The following is a 25,308-nucleotide window of genomic DNA, read 5'->3' on the forward strand; positions in this document are numbered from 1 at the left end:
GAATTATTAATACAAAATATGTATATAATGTGCTAAATAAACCAATAATCATCTAATTAGATAAATTTGATATATTAGAAATTCACAACTTTGGTAATACAGCTTTATTTGAAATAAAAAATTCTGTCAGAACCTTTTATTATATATATATATAAAACAGGTTTCTTTTAGAGACCTCTAGCTTTACGTTGGTAACTCTGCTTGGTTTGACAATACTTTCAATAGCTTTTTATTAAATTTCATTACGGATAGAACAAGAAATTTCTAACGCTTGCAAATTGTTGAAATTTTTTATTCTTTCTCTCATCAAGATTATCATGCATTTAGTTAATTTTACGGCACTTATAATGGACATCATCAAAAACATATTTAAGCATTAATGCCATAAAATGTTCTATTCAATAAAACTGGTTTCATTGATATTAGGTATATTTATTTAAATTTAGATTTTAAGCTGTGGAACTTTTAAAAACGTCTATTATATAAAGAGAACAAAAGAAATACAGGAAAAGAAAACAATATTGATAAATATCGCTATGACACAAATGCCACATTATATATCTTCAGCACGCAAAAAATTTACGAAGTTAATTTGCAAATAAAATTCGATAAATATCGATTAGTAATAGAACATATTAGCAATGAATAATAGATTTATTTTATTTTTCTGAGTGCCAAAAATCAGTAATTTTTTACAGGGTATCTCACATTCATCGCTGAGCACTTCTGCCGCACTTTTACCTGTTTTTTAAGCTAGAAAAAAAAGAGGCGCCCAACACAGAGGCGACGCCTTGTTGATCGATTTGTTAGATACGCGAGCAGCATGCGACTTTGCTGTTGGCGTTAAACTGCCTGCAATTGTGCTTGGCTTAGTGCGTGTGTGTGTGTGTGTGTGTGTTTGTTTTTACCATAAACTGTGCGCCCTACAACTTTCACTTGTATGTCGCAAGACCCAAGCATAGCCATAGCCACAGTCCATGACTCGTGGCGGCATTCTCACTCGACTGTTGGATAACTTTCAGTTCTTCTTTCTGACAGTGCTTACGTAAAGTAATTAGCCGAGTGAGTGAAAACTCTTGTGACGACCCTCGCGCGCGTCGCCACCCAAGTGGTTGACTGCAGCTGCTGCATGCTGATTGATTTCTGACGACCTGTTTATTGACTTTGCTTGGGCTTTTACATAAGCCCTTTTTTACCACTTGTATTGCAACACGCATTTGCGGAAGTTCGTCTTGGCCAAGTCGTCTTGGCCGTCGCGCATGCGCAATAAACCGTTTTTTCGTTTTATGCATAACGGCTCTGTGCACGCATTGACGCATTGCCGTATTATTCGGTCAGACTTGGGGTCTACGTAACACCATTTGGACGCGTGCTAATTAACTGTGAATGGAAGGCAGGTGAAGCTGACGAGTTATGTGGCTTTATTACCATTGGCCTATTGGCTAAGTCTAACACTAACACTAATATACTTATACAGATCTTGGCTCTATAGGAAGGGCTTATTATCGTAACGATACGTCGCATCCTTGGCCACGCCCAGCGGTATATAGTGCTGCCTAAGTGGTATCCAGTTGCTGCCACTTGAGGACAGATCTCCGTGGTAGCTCTTGATCGTTGGCGCCGAGGCGTGCACAATTTCCAGACGTTCGTGAGTTGGGCTCATCATGGACTTCAAGGCCAGCAGACCGGCGGCAGCCAGCGCTATTTTGCCCATGACAAATGATGAGGCCGAGAGCGCCGTTAGCCATTTCAAGATCAAGGGCAACAATATAAACTTGGCCAGCACCGCAGCGCTCAGCAGGGGGAAAAGCATCTTGAGCAGCTTCTTGTGTTTGTGATGTTTGCCGCGAGCTAAGCGAAGCGAAAACATTAATTATGAGGGAAAGTGCAGACGTTGTAGCTGCACCTGCAGCTGCCTACCTTCGGCCGACCAGTTGCCCAGCAACTGAGTCAACTGCTGTCCACTGAGCTCGCCGCCGAGCACTAGATCCAGCTGCTGTTCTGCTAGTTGCAGCCAACGCTGCTCCGAGATTGTGGCTGCTGCCTTCTCTTCCTCCTCAGCATCCTGTTCGACGGCTGCGACAATGGCACCACCCAGCTGCACCGCTGGCGGCAGGCCATGCGCCCAGCTCACAGCCAGCAGGCAGGATATGAAGAGTAAAATTTTAGACATTCCGCACTTAGTTCTATACAGCAACACTCTGCTCAGGCAACTAAGCTGGCCAACTAACTAAGTTAAAGGCTAGTGCGCCCGCATAGTGCAGCTCGTTGCACTCGAATGCACTCGCAGGGGCTGCTGTTCTGGCCAAGTGGCTAATAGCTGGATGGTTGCTGCTACTGTATTTTGTTCTCTTATGAACACAGTTGGGCTGGGTATATTGGCTAAGTCATGAAGGTTGATTGGCGCTGGAATGTATGTGCTTTAGAGCACTGTAAACAGTCGAGTTGATATCTATATGTAAGTTTAAGTGACTAAATAAGAACTTAACAGAAAAAATAGTTCATAGAAGTTTGTAATATTATCGAATGTTTTTCTGTTTTTTACAACTTCAAATCTTATTATTTTCTTTAAGCTCTTTCTCTTCTAAGAGTATTCAAGCTTCATTGTGTAGCGGTGTTTTCTTGTTAAGTTATTTTCTTTTGCTTTCTGTTGTTCTGGTTTTCGATTCGGTTTTACTTAAGCGTGAACGAACACACATTAAGTTTTCCCTACTTTAATAAACGGTTTCATAGTTAATGCTGTTATTGTTGTTGGCTGTTGACTGTGCTCTAGCTGTGGCACAGACATCAACAAGTAAAAACTCTTTATTAGCGCTGGCTGGTTGCGGTTCACTTGCCATTTTAGCTGAACAACACACGAACAGCATTTTTCCATTTCTAAATCGCAGTGAAATGCCACCTACAGCCACGCCCCGTGCGCCTTTTCTTGGCCGCACATCTTCCAGCCAAAGGTCGCCGCGTATTAAATTTGCGAAGTCCGAATAAACATGTTTTATAAACGTTAAATACAATTTAAATACATAATATAATTAAATGTGTAATAAACATAAATTGCAAAAACAAAACTAACTTGATTTTCAGTTGTCAAATGCTGTTGACTTCCATAAATTAATTATTTAGTAACATTCGGTGCGCGCATCACAGGTACAATGGAAAAAGCGTAATTAAAACGAAATGTCAGGCAAAAATTGTTTCGTCCAATTAGCAGGTAAAAAACTGTGCTTATATGAGAAATATTCCTATGAATGGGATACATTTTAATTGGCTTAATTAATCTAAAATGTGATTTTCATAAAAATTTAAGTTTACAAATAAAATAAAGTTTGTTGACTAAATTTTGTCCGCAAACGGAACTAAGTGTTGTTCAACTTTAACTTTAACTGTCGAAATGCTAGAAAATGTGTGTGTGTCTGGGTGGGTGGGAGGTGGTGGTTGGTGCCTGGTAACGGTTGTTTTCAGGTCCGCAACACGCATACTAAACTGTGCTCCAACTAATGCCAAATGCCAAACTCCAAACGCTTCGCTGTCGTCACATATCATGACCAGACTTTGGCAATGCGCCGGGCGTTTAACGTCACTTGAGTGTTAATGCGATTTCTGGCATCCGGTTGGTAGTAACCGTTGTTGTTGTCAGAAGCACCCTAACAAAGTTGAGTATGATTAACTTGACTGACAGCGGACAATTCAATTTTATTAATTATATAATCGAATCTATAATCTAATGGAAAGCTGAAAAAACAATGAGATTATTAGATAAAGAAATAAAAATGAAAAGCATGGTTTAAAACTAAATTAAATACTAGAAATAAAATACTATTTAAATGAATTAATAAATAATAAACTAAATTACAAAAAAATATAAAATAAATAAATAAATTTAAATACTAAAAATGTAGAAATTATTTTAATGTAAATGAAACTAAAATAAAATATTTAAGCAAAAATGAATAAAAGAAAAACTAAAAATAAATAAAATATAATTTATAAAACATAAAATAAAATTTAAAAAAAAACAATGATCACTGAAATAAAAAATAAATATTAAGACAATTCATTTAAATCTTAGGTATATTAAACACTAATAATAATAAAAATTTTCTTTACTTAAATCAATTTATTGTTTTCTTAAATAGCAAATACAAGTTTTTGACGATTGAAAAGCTTGTGAAACATATAAACTTAAGTTTTAAGCAAAATATAGATAAGCTTAAAGATAAGATTACATTTTCTGTTAGCTAAAATTAAATATATTTTAAATCAAGTAAATGCAACATTAATTATAATAATGAGGGATATTTGTTGGCTGCAAAGAGTTCACAAAGAGTTTGTGACTTGTATTAAAATTAAAATAAATAATAAATTACTTAAACAACTAGCAAAGTTAGGTCTGCTAGGTCTGCGAATACCCTAACCAGATGTTAAATGAGGTTTCATTATGCTTCGTTTTTAGATGAAAATCGTAAAACTTTAAAATAAATACGTAATAAAAATTAAGTTAGAGCTTAGGTGAGTGTATACAAACTTCGTATACCTAATCAAATTTTCACATGAAAAGCTCTACTAATAAATTACTTAATTCGACGTTCGACATTCGGTGCTCGGCGTTTTATCAATTGAATCAATTTAATCAAGCGCCGCTAGTGATAGAAAGGCTCCCTCTAGTTTTGAAGCGTAAACCTAAATCTGAAATCAATCGCCGTCGGCCTCAAATTTTCTTCAAGACAATCGCTTTGCTGGAATGGCCAACACCTGTTGACGACTTGAGGCTCATCACGGCCGTGAACAGAGCAAAGAAGAAGCCAGCCAAACCCGTGGTGCCCACTAGCAGCGTCAGCCCTCCAATCAGCACTGGTATCAGGGTCAGAAACTTTAATTTGTACGCAATGAGCAGTGGCAGCAGCAGTTTCTGAATTTTCTTCTTCAATTTTTTCAGCTTGCGGCCCTGAACGCTGCCAGCCAGCTGGCTGCTGCGTCCTTGGATTTCCTTTGATGTTATTGTGGCTGCTCCTAGTTCTTTTCCCGTTGCTGCTTCTACGCTACTCCCAGCCAATTTAGTTGGCATGATATCTGCAAGTAGAAGCATCTCAGTCTTTTAGTTAATTAAGTGACTAGACCTTTGAGCGGACAAGTGCGCGAACAAAGCCATGGACACCGTTCATCAGCAACAAAAATATAAAATATACAGAAAAATCTAGATAATGTTGTAGTCGGGTATATAGCACTGCTTTGCACTTGCTCAAACTTTAAATAATAGTTTCACCACATTTTTATAGAGTTTTTAAAAGAATTTTCCAAGAAATCCATTCTCAAATTGGTTTAATTCTAAATAAAATTCGAGTTCAAGATATTTGTCCAACACTTCATATCCACCGTCTCACCCAGCTCAAGTATCATTTATCCAGATTTCTTATATACGCACACAGCAAGTCAAACACAATCCAATATACTCCTCCCTGTACTTGCTGGGCGAGCAAACTTTCTATATTATTAAAAATCAAGCTTACTTGTCTCCAACGACCTGAGTTCCTGCTCCAGCTCCTGGCCCTCCGCTAGCTCCTGTTCGTCCTCATCCTCCACGCTGATGAGATCTCGCACAGTGTCACACAAGTCGCGCACCTTACGCACAGCTCGTTCAAATGTTGTCAAATAGTTGTTTATACTCTGAGCCGTTGCTGTGGGCTTAGCCAGAACATCAAGAGCCTCATCAGCGGCGTTTGTGAATGTCGCGCGGTTGTCGGCTTCGCGCACTTCCGGCTCGATATGCGCCCTCTTCACTTCCGGCACATCCCGGGTGCTCGACAATTGTGGCAGAGCGGGGCTCAGGGCCCACACGTAGCTGGGAGCCGCATTGAGATTGGATCGCACCTGTTTGTAATTTCCGCTGGGAGCATCGTTTGCGGCAGCTGACGCAACCGTTTGATAGCGATGATTGTAGGCGTAGTAATTGACAGGAAGTTGCCCTTGTTGCTGCTGCTGCCCTTGCTGTTGTTGCTGCTGCATGGCTGTCGCCGCCGTTGCCTGCAGTATCAGCCAATTGTTCTGGCCCGTCAATGGCTGCCAGGCGTTGAGCTTCACTTGTAGCTGCTGCGGCTCATTGTTCGGTAAGCCGGAAGCGACGCCATTAAAGCGAGCATCCATGCCGGCCTCGGTCTGGGCCAGGGCCACATAAATGGTTAACACAAAAATTTGCTGCTGCCACATAGTTATTGGTGTCGAGAGCACGAACCACACCGCACGCTGCTTAGAATCGAACTGAGTGCCAAGATGTAGTTCAATTCTTTGAAACTCTCGAAATTTTTACGACTGTTTTAGTTGAGCGATTTTAATGGCCTTTCGCCGAAAGTGGTCGGCACTAAATACTGGGCCTCAGCTTGGCTGTAAATGCAACTTAGTTGACTTTTACTATGCCACTAAGCGTGGCTGCCAAGCGTGGCCTGCCACACACACACACCTGCCACACTTCTAATTATGTGGTCAGCAAATGTATTCGATATTCAAAATTGCAAAAGTTTTCAATTGTCAAACTCACACACACAAGTATCCAGTGAAGCATTAATAACTTAATTAAAATATATATATTTACAACTATCTGTGGTGTACAGGGATTAAAGTCAGCTTTCAATTGTGGCACAATGATTTAGTTTTCACTTTTGCTGCCAGGTTGCGTGTTGCAAGACCTCGCGATGCCAACTGCCGTTTGCGCCTGATATTATGATTCTATATAAATCCAAGTGCCAGCCCGAGTTCAGCTGGGAAAGTGTATCCAATGCCATCACGCAGATGAAGTACTTTGCGGTAACGTGCAGTGCTAATTGCCAGCTCTGAACTTGCAACACAATTGCCTGCCTGTCTGTTGGCCTGTTAATTGGCGCCTGTCTGAGTGACAGACTGTCGCTGTCGCTGAGTGCCGCATTAAGTTGCAAGCAGCTGAGGCATGACAAGTGCATGCAACAAGCGCCTTTTCAGGGCCCAGCTGCGCCTAAATGTCTGCCCATGCTGTATGCCATAGCGTGTGCTTTTAGGCGCCTCGCTTGGAACTGTTGCATGCTGCACAAAGTGTAGCCTGCTTTTAAGCTTATTTGCAGCTGCTGCTCTATTTGCCTGTTGCATACTTTTGAGGTGGCCCAAATGTCGCTTGTAATTGGTTTCGTGCCACTGCTTGGGTTTTGTTTGACACAGGATTTGGTTTCACTCAGCTCCATCGCCAGTCGGCTCAGCTCTAAGTGACGCTATTTCGACCTGCAGCAGCTGCTGCTGCTTAAATTGGTTACGTGCTTCATCATGCGAAAGTTGTGATTGCTGAACTTTATTTTGTATCTAAGCGATGGCCTTTTTGAGCAGAGATACATATCTTTGAGAGCTTGCTCAATCGAGTATTCATAGCAGCAATCGGAGAATGTGAGCTAAAAGCCAATTCCTACAACTACTTCTAATATATGATAAGGCCTTATGGATGCCATAAATTGCAGATGTGTGACATGATGTGGACTAGGCTATGGATTGCTTATGGATTTATTACGACGAACAGCTGTTCGTCTTGTAGTTTGGCTGTCAGAGTTGTAGTGTATAGTTACAATATATATTGTAACTTTATATATTATATATGCCAGTCTGACAACTAATAATGGCTAACATTTTATCACTAGAAATTAACATTGATTCATGAAGAACACGTTTTATAATCTAACAAAAAAACAAATTTTGAAAGGTTCGAGATTAAGTAATGTTATGAGCCTTTATATTCTTCATATGAGTGTACATATATATAAGCATATGTATATATATAATATATATATTGTAAGATAATTGATTAAGCAGTAGCGCAGTCAGCGAAGTTGATAGAAGTAGTTGAGATCGCTCTGCCAACTAATTTCTACATGTTTAGCGTTGTTATTTTTAATTACCAATTTATCAACGAATAAATGACCTCGAGCTTTCAAAAAGTATAAAACAAATATTATATAATATATATAGCAACACGATTTGCTGCAGGATTATCCGACAAGCTTATCTAATGGCTGCCATGGAAGTGTTTATGCTTCCACGTCTGCATTTAAAAGGGGGAATTTTTGAATAATTAAAATAAATATATACATAACTAACGGGTTTATTATCAGTTAATGCATTTAGAAGAGTATATTAGTTTAGGCAACTTCATTCGACTGTGAAAATGCAAAGCATTTCACTGCACTTGCCTCTTGAAATGTGGAACTTATAATCTAGTATTCCAGAAAGTGTTAAAATTCACCCATTAGGTCTTCGAAATCCGAAAATATTTCACCAGATTTGTTGGCCCGCAGACGAGTATCGTCGGCGACCGCCTCCAAAGTTTTCAGCTTAAGTTTTGCCTTCCTTAAAACTTAAGACTGCAATTAATTTTTTCCTAATTAGATGATTAGATTGTTAATTAATGGAGTCCGATGAAATTAAGCGCTTCGCTCAACAACTACAGTCAACTGATTGTGTGTCTTATTGAAGTCAAGAGCAGCTTGCGTTAAGTCATGCAGCTATCAGCATTAACCTTCCTCATAATATTTCATTGTCAAGGCCTGAGGTATGGCTAGATGCAATCATGCAAGATGCCCACTGGATACATTTAAGACTTTAATGTGTTTATTTAAATTTTATAGCCACAATCTCCCCAAATGTGTGTCAGTGTGTGGCCGTGTGTGTGTGCGTGCGTGTGCTTTAAAGTGCTATAAACTGGTCACACCTCCCGAACTGCCCACCTGGCGTGGAGCTTATACAATTGGCTGGTTGAACAACAATTTGACTATTTGACTAGCGTTCACTAAAGCAATAAATTAATTCATTTTAATATGTGTAGATGTATATAACAGCAACAACAACAACGATAACAGCATAAACGAGTGAATATTAGTTTTATTTTATTGGTTTGCCAATCGCATTGATGGGATTGAGAGCAGTGTACAATGTATGCATTCGATTGTTGTTGAACCGAATCTGATTTGTTTTTGTTTTTCGTATTATTTTTACCAAATAAGATGCTAATTTATGCGAGCAGAACTAGTTTAGGATCCACACTTCCTAAGCGGTCACTAATGCAAATTATAAATATACTTTCTGAGGCGGAGGCAGCATCTATAACCAGCTACAGACCTTTCTAGAGGCCAGCTCTTACACATGTGTATAGCTGTCTCTGCTTAGCTGGCTAATTTGTGTTGGCTTGCCTTGTTATTTTTTTTGTTGTTGTTCTTGGCCAGGCTTAATCGGTTTCGCTCTCAGACAGTTGGGAAGCGTCTGCTCATAAATTGAAAGCGTTTTGCTTAATTTGAATTAGTTTTTCGCCTGCTTTGACAGAGTTCGGTGCGCTATGAAAGTGAGTTAGCCAGCTGCCAGGATTCAAGGACTCAGCTCCTTTCACACATTATGAACACACACACTAAATCAATCTCTCTTTCGCTCAGCTGTTTGTGTGTCTCCTCGTGGTGGTCGCCACATTGGCAACAGCTCAGGCTGGATTCCTTGGTCTCCTCGGAAAGGGCGGCTATGGTGGCGGCGGCTATGGCGGCGGTGGCTACGGCGGTGGCGGCTACGGCGGTGGTGGCTATGGCGGTGGTGGCTACGGCGGTGGCTACTCCGGCGGCTATGGAGGCGGCTACGGTGGTGGCGTCCAGGTCATTAAAGTGATCGAAAGTGGACACGGCGGTTATGGCGGCGGCGGCTATGGCGGCGGCTATGGCGGCGGCTATGGCGGCGGTTATGGCGGCTATAGCGGCGGTGGCTACTCCGGCGGCTATGGTGGCGGTTATGGCGGCGGCTACGGCGGCGGTTATGGCGGCCATGGCGGTCAGGTTCAGGTCTACAAAGTCATTACAAGCTCCAGCGGCGGCTATGGCGGTGGCGGTTATGGTGGCGGCTACGGCGGCGGCTATGGCGGCGGCTATGGTGGCGGCTATGGCGGCCATGGCGTCTCCTCCGGCTGGTGGAAGAAGAAGTAAACACCCGACTTTAGAGTAAAAAGACCGTAAAAATAAAAACCAACAAAAAAAGTATATTTGCCGACGTCTTTGATTTCTAAAATGAAACGCTAAAAAAACAAGATAAATTAATGAGGAAGGATCAGGTATCAGTGGCCAATTAATGTGATCGAAGAAGTCGGCTGAAATTAAAGGGGATTTACAAACGAATCGGTAGAAGCTGATGAGAACTGTGTGAACTCTCTGTGCTATCATACGATCTGGAATGTTCTGACACTCACTTTAGTTCAAGGCTTGCAGGCAAACCGGTTTAATCCCGGAACTATTATTTTATATAAATTTTTTAAATAGTTTAAAAAGTGCTTATATATAAATAAAAGAACATCCAAATGAGTTTTGTGCAGCAATTAGACTCCACTTCGATCTCCTATCTCAAAGACCAAGTTTCTGTTCTCAAATACTTTAAAAAATTTAAATCTGCTACACAAAATGAATATTTAATTATGTAATACGCTGGCCGGCTACTTAATATTTGTTAATCAGACACGCCCACCAGAATCAACATTAAAATTTGCATAATGTAATAAAATAGTCTTTCTTTTGGGACACGCACGTCAGTGGGCAGCGACTTGGAGTGGGAAACCAGTATAAGGTAAAACCAGAATAGATTATCAGTTGAAGAATTTAACTCGTCTTCTTGTGCTTGTGTCCATTAATCAAACTTAATGTATGCCTTTTATTATTATGTAAAGGTTACAGCTCAACTTCTAATAAGCGATGCACAAAAACGTTTTGGGTTTTTTTTGTTTTGCTTCTTGTTTTGGAAACATGAAATCTATTTGTCGAGCAGCGGGTTTGACATTGAACTTGAATGAATTCTTTTGGGGATTTTTCCATAAATTAATTAGTGGCTTTTGTCGCCTTTCTAATCGGACAGGCGTTAAGCATATTTCCGTTAAGTCACTTCATAATTAACCGCAGTCGCTGGAAAGATAATATTTATAGGAAAAAGATTCTGGTAATTTGTTTTCGCATTGCTTGCATTCATCCTCTGGAATTCCCTGCTGGAGTAATAAACTTTTGTCCTGGCATCAGCTGGCGCAGCGGTACGTGAAAAAATCTAGATGATCTCGGCATGGACAATGCCTGACGGGGGCGGGCGGCTTGCCACACGACATGGGTAGCCGCTTGTGTGGGCGCTGCTTGCGTGGGCGGGCAGACAACATATGGATACACACACAGGCGTTCAGCACAAAGGTTGTCAAGGACACTGAGCAGCTTGGCATATGGCAACAGGATGCCAGGAAGTGTATACGTGTCCTTTGCGTGCAGCTACATCAGCATACAGGAGAGCACGTGAACGTGAGGCCCTCGCTGAACTTTAATGTGACCTTCTGGCAGATAATGCCTAGGCACTTTAATAAATTGAGTCCCAACAGCTTTTCTACACGTAAATGTTTTATTTATATAAATATTTATATGTATAATTGTAATTTGTAATTGTATTTGTATTTGTGCTTGTGCTTGTATTCGTTATTTTCTTTCTTTTTTTGTTACTTTTGTGTTTCTTGAAAAACTTTGCTGCTTACATGCGAGACACGTCTAGAGTTAAGAATAAATAATGTTAATAAATTATTACACTAGACTACAGTTAAACGAATTACGCTTAAAGTTAATCGAAAAATGCGCGCGTGAAAAAATGAGCTGGAAACGAGAGCAGAAGCCGAGCAGAATGAGTGAAGTGAATGAAGTAAGTGAATGAATGAATAATTGAAAAATAACAGGAACTGTGAGTGCAGTTAGATTCATAGTTAGATAGCTAAGAGGGGTCGAGAGATGCAGAGATAAAGTTCAGACAGAGTTGCAGTTGAGTAGCTGTAAACGGGCATAGAATGGAAGCGGAACTGAGTGCGTATTACGCAAATCGATTTGAGTCTTATGCAAATGCTAATGATTAAGTTAGCTTCACGTTACAGATACATTTGCAGCCATGTATCCGCAGGTGCAACTGCGCATTTGACCGTTGCTTTAGTTGAAGTAAGTGCAAAAAAGTGAGAAGAAGAAAGCAGTTGATAAAAATCTAATTACAATTTGCCAGCCCTGTCTCGTCTCAGTTTGTCTGCTCCTCAGATTTATCTACAAGATAAATGCAGCTAGGGAGCTATGAACTTTGTGTGAGTGTGTGAATGTGTTTCTTTCTATGTCTGTCTGTGTGTGTGTCGCCTATGACTTGACCAGCGCTGGCTGCAGAGACGCTCCCTGGGGTTGCTGCTGCTGGTGCTGCTGATTTGCCGTCTGCTGTTGGGTCGCCTGCTGCCTGCTGTGCGCACGATATGCCATCTCCTGCGCCTCGGTCAAGGAACGTCTGTCCCAGCCGCCGCCGCCGCCACCGCCACCGCCGCCCGAGGACCAGCCGCCACCGCCGCCGCCGCCACCACCACCCGAGGACCAGCCGGAACTGCCGCCCGACGATTTGCCTGCCATCAACTTCTTCAGCCCAATGATGCCAGCCAGGAGCAAGGCAATCTTCGATATAATCAAAGCCTTGCCCGCCAGTATATAAAGGGCGCCCATAGCAATCGGCAGCATGCCCATCAGTTTAGTGGCCATCATCATGGCCATCATCATGCCCATTTTCTTCATCTTGCCGCGGCCTGCAACATAGGGAGAGACAAGAAACATTTAGTAAATGCGGTGATTTGAAGCCATAATTGTAGGCATATATGTTAAGTATTACTGAAATTCACTTTTAATTTGAATTCTCACACGCTTTCCACATAATTCCTGCAGCTGTAAACAATGCGTTTGTTCAGCTTGATGCTTGGTCTTAATGTCAAGGGAGCTTTCCTAGCTTTTCTTTTGGTGAAAGTTCCCAAGCAGCCAAGGCTGAGAATACAAATTTATATAAATATATATATTTTTTTCAGCTTGTGTGGCTTTCGTTTTGCTGCAGCTGTTGGCCCCCCTTGCCTCATCAGGGACATTTTTGGCGATTTCACTTGTTCGAGTGAAAATCAATAGGGGAGCGATCTGTGCAAATGCAACCAAAATTCAAGTCAATAACAAGATGCGATTGCAATTAACCACAAATGGTGTGGCAATTGGGAAAGTGTTGGCCAAGTTGAGCAGCTGAATATCTTGATCTTGATCAATAATATGAAAGTAAAAAAGGAAAAATATCATCCGTGCATCGTGAAAGTAAGTTCGCTTTTCATTACTGGAAAATATTTGCTGTCTCGCCGTCTGGCCGTCGCTGTCAATGCTTTAAGTGCTTCTGTCAAATTTGTAATTGATGCAAAGCGCTCGCCTGCCAGCCCACAAGTAGTCGGTTACCGTGGCCTCAAACACCACAACAAGCGGGCCAAGTGAAACGTGGCCAACACTTTCATTGGGCTTCGCATTCGACATGGTCATGACATCCCAAAGCCCGCCACACCAACTGCGTGTCTTGTCTTCGTGCGCATGCAAACAGGCCACATTTAAATGTTTAACCCTAAAGAGTCTTTACTTTCGGCAGCTCTTTGCTTGTTTATGAGTCCATTAAAAGCCATGACTAATGTCTGCCTTGATATTGTTGATAAGCTTTTCTTTGTTGAGTGAAAATTCATATGAAAATTATTACTAAGTTTTTTAAGTATTTTATATTGTGGTTAAACAATTTAAAAGAGCGCCAATCAAAACACATTGAGAAACTTTTAATAGGTTTTAATCAGTGATGTTATTGCTAAGATTTTTAAGTTAAATATATTTTATATATATATATATATAAAATTATAAATATATAAATATATAAATATATAAATATATAAATATATAAATATATAAATATATAAATATATAAATATATAAAATTATAAATATATAAATATATATATATGTATAAAATAAAAAAAAAAACGGGCTATTTTTTGGTAAATCAGTGTAAAGATTTCTATAATTAAAGTTTCTTTTTCTATGAAAATTCTGTAAAAATTATATTTTTCTTTATGAAATTAATGTTTGATTGATGATATTTTTATGTTAAATATGAAATTGTCTATTAAAATATCACTATATATCTATCAAGATTGTAGTATATAAATATTGTTAATGTAATCAGAAATATAAAACAAACTAATAAATCATTCAGCTGAGATTTTACTTTGCATAATTTAATTTTATAATCAATATTTTATTAACTTTACTGTTTGGTGTGAGAAATTAAAAAAACGGATTTGCAAGCATTAATATATTTTTAAATAATCAAATAATGATAATCAGATGTGAGAAAATTGACTCTTAAACTTACCGCTTTGAGCCAAAAAAATGCGTGTTCTTCTGCCTATGCTCATCTCTCAATTATCTCATTTATTTTCTTATTTTCTTTCTTATATAGCAAAATTAAGTAATTTATTAGCTCTTAAAAATATCTCTGTGTATGCTTACTCATATATATATATATATATATATATATATATATATATATATATATATATATATATACATATTTATTTATTTATATACATATTCCTCAAAATGCCTCTTTGACAGACAGTACTATTTTCTCATTTGGTCTAATATATATAACATATACAGAAGTCTTATAACAATAACAATTCACATTTAGTTAAATGTATTTTAAGACAACTTTCTATTTGGCTGCGCTTTAGTCTAGACTTTTTATTTCCCTTTCAGCTTACAGTTACGAATTTAAGTTTTACCCAAAAAACTCTCTACAAGTGAAATACGTAAATTCTGTTTTTAGTGCTTCAAAGGGCATTAACGTTTCAGTGCGGGCTAACACGAACTTCGGGCATGACAATTTTTTGTCATCGTTGTTTGTTTGTGGTTCAGGTTTATAGGTCAATGTAAGTCTTTCGAACGAGTTTCGTGCCTGTACCGAGTTGCGTGTGTGTGTGTAGGCTTAAAAACAATTGCACATCTTCCCAAAGTCAAGAATTTTCCACGCTGCGCCACGCTTCGCTCTTAGCATACAATGCAAGCGCGAGGCCGTTGTTAACCCACTTCCTGGCTGCCAATGTCATTGTCAGCTATTCAATTAAACCTTATCTATATATCTATATATACATTTATGTGGTGATATGTGTAGCTAACAGCGCCTGGCTCTAATAACCGCCAATTATGAGCGGAGCTCTGGCAAAATTATGTCACTGTCACGCGCAATGGCTAAATGCATCGAGCGGTTAACATAACTGCAATTACAGTCCAGTTGCGTGTGAGTGAGTGTTTGTGTGTGTGGCACGTGTAATGGGGCATGCTTACCTTCCTCGAGTCCGCGTCCAATCTCATCGGAAGTCAATTTGGGGAAGCTGACCTGCAGCGAGTGCCCGTTGAAGAAGTAGCTCAAGCGTTCGAGCAACATGTTCGTCAGCTTCACGTCCCGTTCGCTGCCGGAACGCGCCAGCGAGGACTCCAGTTCGTTGTCGCTGTAGGCGGGTGGCCGTGGCGCTGTCTCTAGACGCACCAGCTTAATGCCATCGGCCACATTAATGGCATCGATGGGCGCAATGCGATCAATAAATGAAATGGCCTTCTTCTTCAGGCATGGCACAAAGCCGCTCTCGGCTCGATTGCACTCATCATAGACCCGAAGCAAAGTGCGTGCGCCCGCATTCTGATTGCTGCTGGCTGGCAGATTGCTTAGCTGCTCGGTGGCCGCATCACAGCTGCTGCTGCTGGCCAAGCACAGGCCCAGCAGGAGCATTAAATGCTTTTGCCTGAATGTCATGTTGTGCTTCGCCACACACACGCTCACGCACACTCACTGTAGCACTAGACACACGCGTCTTAACACACACACGCACACACACACGCGTCTGGACTAATCCTGGCTGGCTGTATGATGTCGCTGGCTTTGTCTTGGAGCGCGTCTTGCACTGGCTGCTAGTTTAAATCAAACTGATGGCCAGACTTGGCGCGCTTATTCTTTTATAGACCTCGAGCTCGGCTCGAGCTTGAGTTAATCACAATTGGATTTTCTTCGTGCTGCAGTTGTTCAAGTTCGAGTTGGAGTTGGAGTCGGAGTCGAGACTTCGTGTCGGTTGTTGATGTTGCTGTTGGGTAGTTGCTGCCTCTAATGATCATTGCGCCGCCAGCAGCAGCAGCAACTACAACAGCTTTGGACGTCTTGTTTTTCTTTTTGCCTGCCGCTTTCGTTGTTTATGGCCAAATATATCAGTTGAATTTGTTGCCTGGGTAGGTGTTTGGCTTTTGACCATTTTAAACTGGCTGCCGTTTTGGTCAACATTGTCGCTGTTGCTGCTGCTGCTGTTGCTGCTCTTGTCGACACCTTAATTTCAATTTGGCATTTGCCAATTTTCGCCTCGCATTTCTATTGCCATAAAGAAAGTATTTATTAACCACTAAACGCTTGCAATTTGCAGCTCAATTTTATTATGCAAATTTCACAGAAGGCGGCGGCGGCAACAACAACAACAACCAGAGCAACTCTATTTAGCGTCCGATCAACACCCAGCATATATGTAGTCCATATCTAGCTGATAGCCAATGCAATCGAGGGCTTCCAGCTACCATGATATGCATCTATTAAAGCCAGGCCAGGCCATTGACTTGCAGCCGTTGCTGCTGCTGCTGCTGATGATGCTGCTGATGTTGCCGTTGCTGTTGCCACAAAAGACAAATTGTTGGCCCTGCCTCTGTTGTCTGTATTTTATGCATGAGCCAGCATCCGTTGAGTTTCGCATAGAACGTGCCACATGAAGTCGCACAGGCAGGCAGCCAGGCAGCCAGGCAAAAGGAAAGCTGCCGCATAATTGTGGCTTTGAGCCAACGTTAGCAAAAAATATTTTCCCCAAAAAGACCAGCGGAAATACTACATATGTAAGTGTGTGTATGTATGTTTCTTTTTCTGGTATTCTTGTCCAGTGCTTTCGCCCAGTCAGCTGCAATATTGGGCACTTTATGTGGCAGGTGCTGCGACCACAAAGGGATTTGCTCGCATGCCACTCAGCCTGACTGGCCAACCTCCCTCCCATGCACACCTCATTCCTGCCCTGGAGCTCGGCTCTGCTCATTTTCAACTAATAAAGTCGCAAATTTAGGCCCCACAGCGGCAGCTGTACAGGTCCCACAGACTAATGACTGTCGTGTAGCCGGCTACTTGCTACCCACAGAAGGCACTGCAGATCGGATATATACGAGTCCAAGATTTCCCTCTTGCCAAATGCCGAACGTTGTTTTTGCTGTCGCTTTCTGGGCCACTAATTTTTGATTTTGGCTGCCGCAATTTCCACTTTACTTTCACTAATGCCCACCAAACAACCGACCAGCGGCCAGGGATAGGGCAAGGCCTTCGGTTTGCATGGATCGCTGGATGTTATTATATTTGGTTTGTTTGATAGCATTACGAGTGCTTTAAAATGCTGATGAGCAGTGGTGAATGGAGCGCATTTTAAGTACACATATTGCTGTCCTTAAATAGGTTCACTGACCGCTCCAGACCGGCTGCATAACAGCGGCAGGGAGAGAGTTAGGTAGACCATCAAATGCTCAGACTGCCATTGAAAGAAATAAGCATTTCCATACAAAAAAAATGACAAAAAACCTTTAAGCAGCGTAGACAGTTCTCATTTGTTTTTGTGGATTTTGTATTCCCTGAACTTTTTCTAAAATCCAGCTAGGGTATACCTCTGTCGATGAAAGGTGCAAAGGTGAAAGGTCAAATTTGTAGACATTGTATAAAAACAGAGGTTGCCTTCTTCATATACTTTATTGTACTATATACACTAATATGTATTCTGCTTAATATTAGAGAGTCATTTGCCTTAAGTTTTGTGTAGTGCAGCACTACTATTTTTATGAACACATTGCTGTATCAGGCCATGTCTTAGAGCTATCGCCTGGGTATGTCGCATTTTTAGTATCGAACAGCTCAAATACAACAACAAATATACATTGATTAACAGTTCCAGCTGCCAACTGGGTATTTCTGATATTTTACAGGGTATCTTATTTTCAAAAAAAACTCTTCTGTAAGGCAAAGATAATATGAAATATAGTTATATATAGATACGACTACAGCATTTGGCGTTTGAACGATCTTAGACCCTTTTAAAGGGTATCTCATAGTGAAAGTAGTATGTTTTAAAAATATTACAGAGTATCTTATACTCATATAACGCACATCTGTGCATAAAAACCTCTAGAAAAAAATTGTCTACCTATTTACAGGGCATCTCATAGTCCATCAATTGTGACCAGCTTGTCTGTCCGTTCGTTCTGCTCACTTTGACAGCTCGGCATAAGCATTACATCTATTATGCACAAATTTCATGCCTGACATCTAATAAGCTCGCTCTTCACAACGATTTATGCGCCGCATTTCTTGCTCAACCCAGCTCATGGATAATGCAGACCAGTCGAATCCGTCAAGCTGTCAATGACGTTGCTTGCACTAGGGCCGAGGAGTCTAAATTGGTATGGTCTTCGCTTTGTGCGGGTGCAGCTGCCTGGCTACACACATCCGCATCCGTGGCGCAACACTCACATTTACTTATACATAAATCTTGGCCAGTTCTGGGGCTGCTTTCAGTGCACAATTGTCTGAATGGGCGCTTAGTGTCGCGGTTGGCGTCGCTGTGTGGTTGCCAACGGCAAGGCCAAGCAGCATCACTGCACACATTACATCGTCTATTGGCCGCGTCGCTAGCCAAGCAACCGCCAACCACAAAGCTTAATCCGGCATCTGGCTGTGACACGCCTTGCACTTTTCTTTCAAGAGCCACAAGATCTTTCACTGTTTTTGTGTGCCATTTCGCGGTCGAGACCAAAACAAAATAAAACATGAAAAAAAAATAAAATAAATCAGCTTAAAGTGTTTTAGTGGTAAGTGCTCGAATAGAAGATACCATAAACTAAATGCAAAGCAGCTCTAGCTGTGTTTAAGAGCTAGAAAAATATATGTAAGAGCTTCAGTTTCTTTAATTTATTACCTAAAGCGAAGCAGATGCTCCATGGATCGAACTAAACTTTATCGGAAATTAAAGCTTAAGCTTTGGTATATCAAAAGTAAGTTCTGATACTAAGTGTACTTAACAAAAATATCCATTTAAGACATGTTTTATGTGGAGATGTGTTTTAAGAGGAGCTACATCTACAATTCACATATAAAATATTTTTAATCAATATTAATGAATTGAAGGCAATTTATCGATTATTCGACATGTAAACTGGGGCTCTTTAGCCTTATAGATGCAGCGGCTTACATAGATAAAGACTATATATTTCACTAATATTTAGACCGCATATTACATTTATTATCACCATTACACCCTAAGCATTTACAATATATACAGGGTATGGCAAATAAGCAGCAGCAGCGGCAGCAGCAGCGGTAAAGAGCCATAAAAACAATTTCATTGTGGCTACATTAAAAACAAACCAGAATTGCGTTTTAATAAACAGCAGACACCACGACAGCTACAACAACAACAGCAACAGTACAAACAACAACAACTTAGGCATTCACATGCATTTTTTGTTGTTGTATTTTAATGTGTGTGAAGTTTTTCATTTTTTCATACGGAGAAAGTAAATAATTTGTTCTAAATTCTTGCCATAAACTTTGGGGTGCTGCTGACGGGTTAAAGTTGAGCTTAACTTTCAGTTTTTAGAACTTAAGCCCTATATAAGTGAGCACATATATGCATAATATATCTGTGCTCGTATGTGTTTTCTTACACTTAACTTTCTATTTCATGCGGGCGTTCATTCAAGCGACCCAAGTGCAATAAAAATTGCAATTTTCACAAAGCGAGTCAAAACAAAAGAAAGTGAAAATGTGTGTGTGTATGTATGTGTGTTTTTTTCATATACTTGTTTAATTTAGACGCTCTCAGGGCCTTAATAACTTTGCCGACAGACTTTCAAGCATATCCGCCGATAAAGATCGGATACAGCTGCTTAGACAGTAACATGCACTAGGCGAGAGCATATTAGATTCGGTGTGCGGCTTTTTGATGACTCTTTACAACTAATCAAAGACCAAATCTAACACTAATTAGCCTTTAGAGGCGATCAACGTAGCTGCCAACTTTCTGCTTCAGCGGATGTGTCAGCAGCCAAATGTGTCAACCGATGGAGCTGTGGATGTGGATGCGAATGGGGATAAGCCGCACGATGAGCGTCAGCTTGGGCAGGGGTCTACAGATGGGGACGCAGCACTCGACACAAGACAATTTTACATTTAATCTGCACACAATTTATATAAACGCCTGGCCAATTTGAAGCCTTAACTAAAAACAAAGAAAGCTCAAAGACAGCTCAGAGCTTACGAAGATTAAATACACTTGTAGACAAAATGTGAATACAAATAAAATAAATATGAAAATTTCGTTCAGTCAAACTGCGAATTCATTTTCCTCTTAGCGACAATTTAATGTATTTCAGTCAGAATAAATACAAATGAAGACTTTTGTTTTCAGAGTTTTATAAATAATTTCGAGAAATTGTGATGGGTTGTTGTAGGTAACTTAAACGTTCATATAAAAGAATATAGCTTTAGCAGTTTTGGTGTTTCTCAGCACAAAAAATAGAAACTTAGATGTGGGAGCCGCCTAGCTGTACATAAGGAGGTGTAGGTGGCAGCAGATGTAAAAGTGGCAGTAAGGAAAGTGTTTATAAGAAGTCATGGTGAGGGAGGTGTGGATAAAATCAACCTGTTTTTTACTTAATAAATGACTCAAAAAATTATTAGAAAATTTTAATATAAATAAATGCAATAAAAAATATACTAAATATACATAATATCCTTATGACATCATTATATTTTTATGTTTTTATTTCAGTTAAATTCCTTTTGCTAGTTTTAGTGCGCTTGAAATCGATGAGTCAATGGCAGTTAATGATTTATTTAATACTTCTGTACGAGGTGTTAAAACTTCTGCATTTTAATAGACCTTACATTCTACATTTATATTTTTTACAATAGATTTTCCCATATATCAAATTTCGTGAGTGCATTGTGATACCCTCGCATAAAGAGTATATGAATAAAAAGTTTCTGAACATTTTTCAAAGCTGGCCAAGCGCGAGTGTCCAGTGTCAAAGTAAATTTATTTTTATTATTGCATCAATTAATTATAATGCGATGCTTTTGCTTTCTTTGGTGAAAATTGGACAGATGTACATTTAGGCATCTGTTGCTCTGCCTCTCTCCCTATTTCTTTGTGTTGTCAGTTGTGCCTGCCTCGTAATTAGATTCTCAAGTATCGCTTTTACAACATAAAGAGTGTGTAATGGTCGAGCAACCTTTGTTCAGCTTGGCATCTTTTTCTCTAATTAAAGCGATTAAATCGCAGAAAGCCACAATTAAAACCCATGCACATTTGACCCAAGTCAACGAGAAGCAGAAGACAGCGTGTGTGGTGAGAGTCGGGGAGAGAGAGAGTGCGCGCTGCGCAGACAATCATATATTGCAAATGTTTGCATTCAGCAAATGGAAAAGTCATTATCACGTATTCAATGTAAAAGCCCTTGAGCTTCGGCTGTAAGTACACACACACACACACTGAATCACACATGCATAGCGTACATTATTTGCTTTGCAACAAAGGAAAATTTGTGGCGCCTTTGGCGCATTTGCAACTGTTTAGCTTAAGTCGATCAGCTTTTGCGTCTTGCTGCCTCACCCCTGCAACATATTGACAACATGCAACAAGCTGTTCCGCAGCTCAAAGTCTCCAACGACTTGCCACATTGTGGCGCAGTGGCAAGAGAGCAATGCATGCCGCTACAATGTCGCGGCCAAGGCAACATGATGATGCTTTGCCAAAAGGTCGCACCAGCTCTTCCTTGGCCAGTTTCACTTAGCCGCAGATGCTTTCACTTTTGTCTGCTTGCGTTTTTTTTTTCAATTTTGGGGCCGTGTCACGTTCGCCTTTGCATCAATTTATCATCAACGGGTGGCTGTGCAGCCGGTCCATTGAACCCGAAGCGAGCTGAGGGTTATTGCAGATCTCTTTTATTTTTTGGCCACCAACAACGGGTTAAAGCTTTTGTCATTTGTCAAGGTGACCAAATGGCGACCACGACGGGACGCACCCAAAAATCATATTCCAGCTATTTGCCCAAATTATTTAGGATTTACGCAAACAATTGCGTCTATGTGGCAGATGCCTTTGTCTGCCTCCTCGACGAGTGCTGCACAAAGGTAATACAAATTGTCTGCAATCCTTGTTGTACGTGTGCCTTGCACACAGAAGAAGGTTAACTTGGGTTTAATGTAGATTGTCGAACTAATTCTGCTTAGCTTTCACTGATACGAGCTGTTCGAATGAGAAGCTATGGGATATAGAGACTACAGATTAGCTTTATTTCTTCCTCAGGTCAAATATAGCTAAAGTATTCGCTTTTGTGCCGAGCATATCTGAGTCGAACAGTAGAGCACTCTTACTTTTTGTAGTTATTGTTGTCAGCAGCAGTATCATGACAGTCTGACAAGTGGCCTGCGGGCCTGAGCGAGAGCGAGTGGAATCGCAACGAATGTCAAGGCCTCAAATTCATTTATAATGTGAAATTTAATGCACTGCATTCGTCTTATGTGTTCGTCTCTTTGCATTTTCGGCAAGGAAAAAACTCAGTCGGCTGATTGATGAGCGCTCGTCGGAGCTTGGCCAACGTATCGCATTTGGCAACATGTGACTGCAGTGGCCATGTTCATATTGATTGGCATTTAACATTGAACTTTGCATGTTGTTTGAGGGGCTGGCGACGGGCCTAGGCGCTAAGCAAATGATGTGCCGTCGAATTTCACTGCAAATACTTTAGGGGAAATTCGAATGTGCATATAAGGTAATCAAGCGAGAGCTTTATTTATGAATTACTCAAATGTGGCGTAACGCACAGCGAGGACTTGTGCCACAAAAAGCAAACAAAAACAACGGTAGCTAGAAGGCCCCCAGCTGTGCCACGCAATTTATTTCCAAGAAGCTCAAACGCTAAGCCAGCTCTGAGGGTGGAAAGCAGCGGCGGTTTGCTACGAAATGCGCAGGGGAAAAATTTGAATTTTACTGCTAGAATTTGTTAAATAAAACACAAGCAAAATGATTTGTAACGTGCTGGCAGCGCATGCAAATCTACACAAAATATTTACATTAAATTGACTTGAATTGAAAGAAAATTGCTTGGGAAAACCAACAATAGCAACAACAGCAACAGCAACAACATCAGCCGCAGCCACAGCCAAAGCAACAGCCAACAGCAACATTAACAGCAACAGCAACAGCAACATCAGCATCAGCAAATGTGGTTGACAGCACGGCCAGGCATATAATAAATTCATCAGCACTGCAGAGTTCGTCAAGACAGTCACGGAGTCCGGCTTTCCACGGCGGGGTCAAAGTGAAACGTAATTGGCCAGCAGCGCTTAATTTTTGATTAAGCATCGCAGCCAAGCGACGGGCCAGCACCTGAAGCAACGGCAATTGCGCTGCCAACCTGTAGTATTTTTCGAGCGGGGGCGACTTCGATGTCAACGCAAAGTGAAAGTGAAAACTCCACCGAAAAAAACAAAAAAAAAATAAAAATAAAAAAGAAAGAAAAATGAGAAAAAAACGAAGGCTTTTCCTTTTATGCAATTGTTTGGGACCCACGCTTGGTGTTTTCCCAGACCGCCGTGACTCGTTCTGGTTTGACTTTTGGTTTGCCTACCTGGCCTGGCCTGGCCTGGTGCAAAACAAAGGCCAAATAAATCGATGGTAAAAGTTTCGGGCTGATCTTGGCAAGTTCGTTGCCTCACTCTTTTGTTCCTAAGCGCCACAATTGGCATTGAACGCGGGGCAGGCTGCTAAGCGTTTTGTTTGCTTTGCTGTTAACACAAATGGCAATTACAGCAAATTGGCTATTTCTGCCACTGCCACGGCTGCTGTTGCATTCATTTAGCTCTGCTTTTTGGGCTATATGCAGCGGATGAGCCGCAGCTTCAACTGCGAAAGTTGCATTGCGATTGCGTGTGAGCTTTACGTGAATTACCATAAATTATCGCCAACGGATTATGCGGTTTGGCTTCCCATACCAACACATACACAAGCGCTCACATCTGTGCAACTGTGCATGTCCAAAATGTAGAACAAAACAGTATCAAAATGTCCAACTTTCACGCTGCTTGCACCTGTGCAGCATGGCTTGAACATACACACATACAAATGCACTTACATATGTATAACCACATTTATTCTCAAGATAATATACACCTGACAGCTCACTGCTTGGCATTTCTCTTGAAATTATAATTAATTTAATGAAACGCTCAAATTACCCAGGAGCCAGTGCAGTGTGCAGCGCCACTGACAAAAGCTGCCTGCTATGATTGTTTATTGCTCAGCCTATAAGCATGCTTTAGTTTTTGCTAAAGCCGACAAAAGCTGAGCTGATTAGATGCTGATGATGTTGCAATCATCTATAACTCTAAAAGTCCTATTGAGGCAAGTTATGGACTACAGAGGTATCTTGATACTCTCGCTGATTGGTGCATACGATGGAATCTAAAAGTCAACCCGCTAAAAACATTAAACCCTTGCTTCACCTTAAAAAGGCTGCCAATGCATACTCCCCCAATCCAGCTGGCGGGAATAACACTACAGCAACCAGCACAGGCGAAATATCTTGGAATCACACTGGACAGGCGTCTCACCTTTGGGCCACACCTCAAAGCTGCGGTGAAAAAATGCCGTCACAGACAGCAGCAACTGCGATGGCTCATCAATAAAAAGAGCACCTTGCCGCTGAGATGCAAAAGAGCTGTCTACGTGCAGTGTATCCTGCCGATATGGCTCTATGAAGTGTAAATCTGGGGAATTGCTGCCAAATCTAATTATAAACGGGTTCAGGTTTTGCAGAACCGAGTACTGCGACAGATAACCAACTCTCCCTGGTATGTACGCGGCTTAATACTTCACAGAGACCTTAAGCTGTTTACTGTCGAAGAGCAGATTGGAAGACACACAAGCAGATACACGGACAGACTGCAACGACACCGAAGCCTACTTGCAAGTGGTCTAATCCCTGCCAGACCCCTAAGACGTCTTAAACGGCAAGGCTTAGCCAGAACGATGGGAATGCTGGGAATGCTGTAAACTGTCTCCTTTTAATTCCTCATATTATGACTGGTTTGGTTCTAATTCCATATATATACATGTGTTGTTAAGGTACTAAATTTGATTGTACAGGTTCTACACTTTTAAAATATAAATAAAAAAAAAAAAAAAAAAAAAAAAAAAACAATAAGGAATATGGAAAATATATCTTAAAGTTACAGAATTAGTAAACTTTATTTACTAAAAATTCTTTGTCTGTAATATACATTTTAATCAGTTCTTTATGTAAATAAAAGAATAGCTGCCCAAACATG

At 40.7% G+C, this 25,308-nt stretch overlaps 3 protein-coding genes across 3 annotated transcripts; all 3 read right to left on the reverse strand.

The window, feature by feature from the left end:
• Positions 1-1,404: 1,404 nt before the first annotated feature.
• LOC111594573 lies at positions 1,405-2,254 on the reverse strand. The gene is made up of 2 exons (XM_023307931.2): positions 1,921-2,254; positions 1,405-1,851 (listed from the first exon to the last, which is right to left on the reverse strand). Exons 1-2 carry the CDS (start codon positions 2,171-2,173, stop codon positions 1,487-1,489), a joined length of 618 nt encoding a protein of 205 aa, XP_023163699.2. The 5' UTR covers positions 2,174-2,254; the 3' UTR covers positions 1,405-1,486.
• Positions 2,255-4,705: 2,451 nt separating this feature from the next.
• Positions 4,706-6,201, reverse strand: LOC111594438. Its single transcript, XM_023307726.2, has 2 exons — positions 5,505-6,201; positions 4,706-5,067 (listed from the first exon to the last, which is right to left on the reverse strand). The coding sequence occupies exons 1-2, from the start codon at positions 6,199-6,201 to the stop codon at positions 4,706-4,708; spliced, it is 1,059 nt and encodes a 352-aa protein (XP_023163494.1).
• A 5,928-nt stretch (positions 6,202-12,129) lies between these two features.
• LOC111594439 lies at positions 12,130-15,669 on the reverse strand. The gene is made up of 2 exons (XM_023307727.2): positions 15,204-15,669; positions 12,130-12,595 (listed from the first exon to the last, which is right to left on the reverse strand). The coding sequence occupies exons 1-2, from the start codon at positions 15,667-15,669 to the stop codon at positions 12,165-12,167; spliced, it is 897 nt and encodes a 298-aa protein (XP_023163495.2). The 3' UTR covers positions 12,130-12,164.
• Positions 15,670-25,308: the final 9,639 nt, after the last annotated feature.

Source organism: Drosophila hydei, unplaced genomic scaffold (assembly GCF_003285905.1).
Source record: "Drosophila hydei strain 15085-1641.00,03,60 unplaced genomic scaffold, DhydRS2 tig00008119-arrow-pilon, whole genome shotgun sequence".
Classification (NCBI taxonomy): Eukaryota; Metazoa; Arthropoda; class Insecta; order Diptera; family Drosophilidae; genus Drosophila; species Drosophila hydei.

Excerpts from the sequence above, each read along its gene's own strand:
- LOC111594438 (XM_023307726.2), bottom strand. The coding sequence starts at position 6,201 with ATGTGGCAGCAGCAAATTTTTGTGTTAACCATTTATGTGGCCCTGGCC. Across the intron at positions 5,068-5,504 it reads ACTCAGGTCGTTGGAGACAA|ATATCATGCCAACTAAATTG; the intron begins GTAAGCTTGATT and ends TTCTACTTGCAG.
- LOC111594573 (XM_023307931.2), bottom strand. The coding sequence starts at position 2,173 with ATGTCTAAAATTTTACTCTTCATATCCTGCCTGCTGGCTGTGAGCTGG. Across the intron at positions 1,852-1,920 it reads GGGCAACTGGTCGGCCGAAG|CTCGCGGCAAACATCACAAA; the intron begins GTAGGCAGCTGC and ends CGCTTCGCTTAG.
- LOC111594439 (XM_023307727.2), bottom strand. The coding sequence starts at position 15,669 with ATGACATTCAGGCAAAAGCATTTAATGCTCCTGCTGGGCCTGTGCTTG. Across the intron at positions 12,596-15,203 it reads TGGACGCGGACTCGAGGAAG|GCCGCGGCAAGATGAAGAAA; the intron begins GTAAGCATGCCC and ends CCTATGTTGCAG.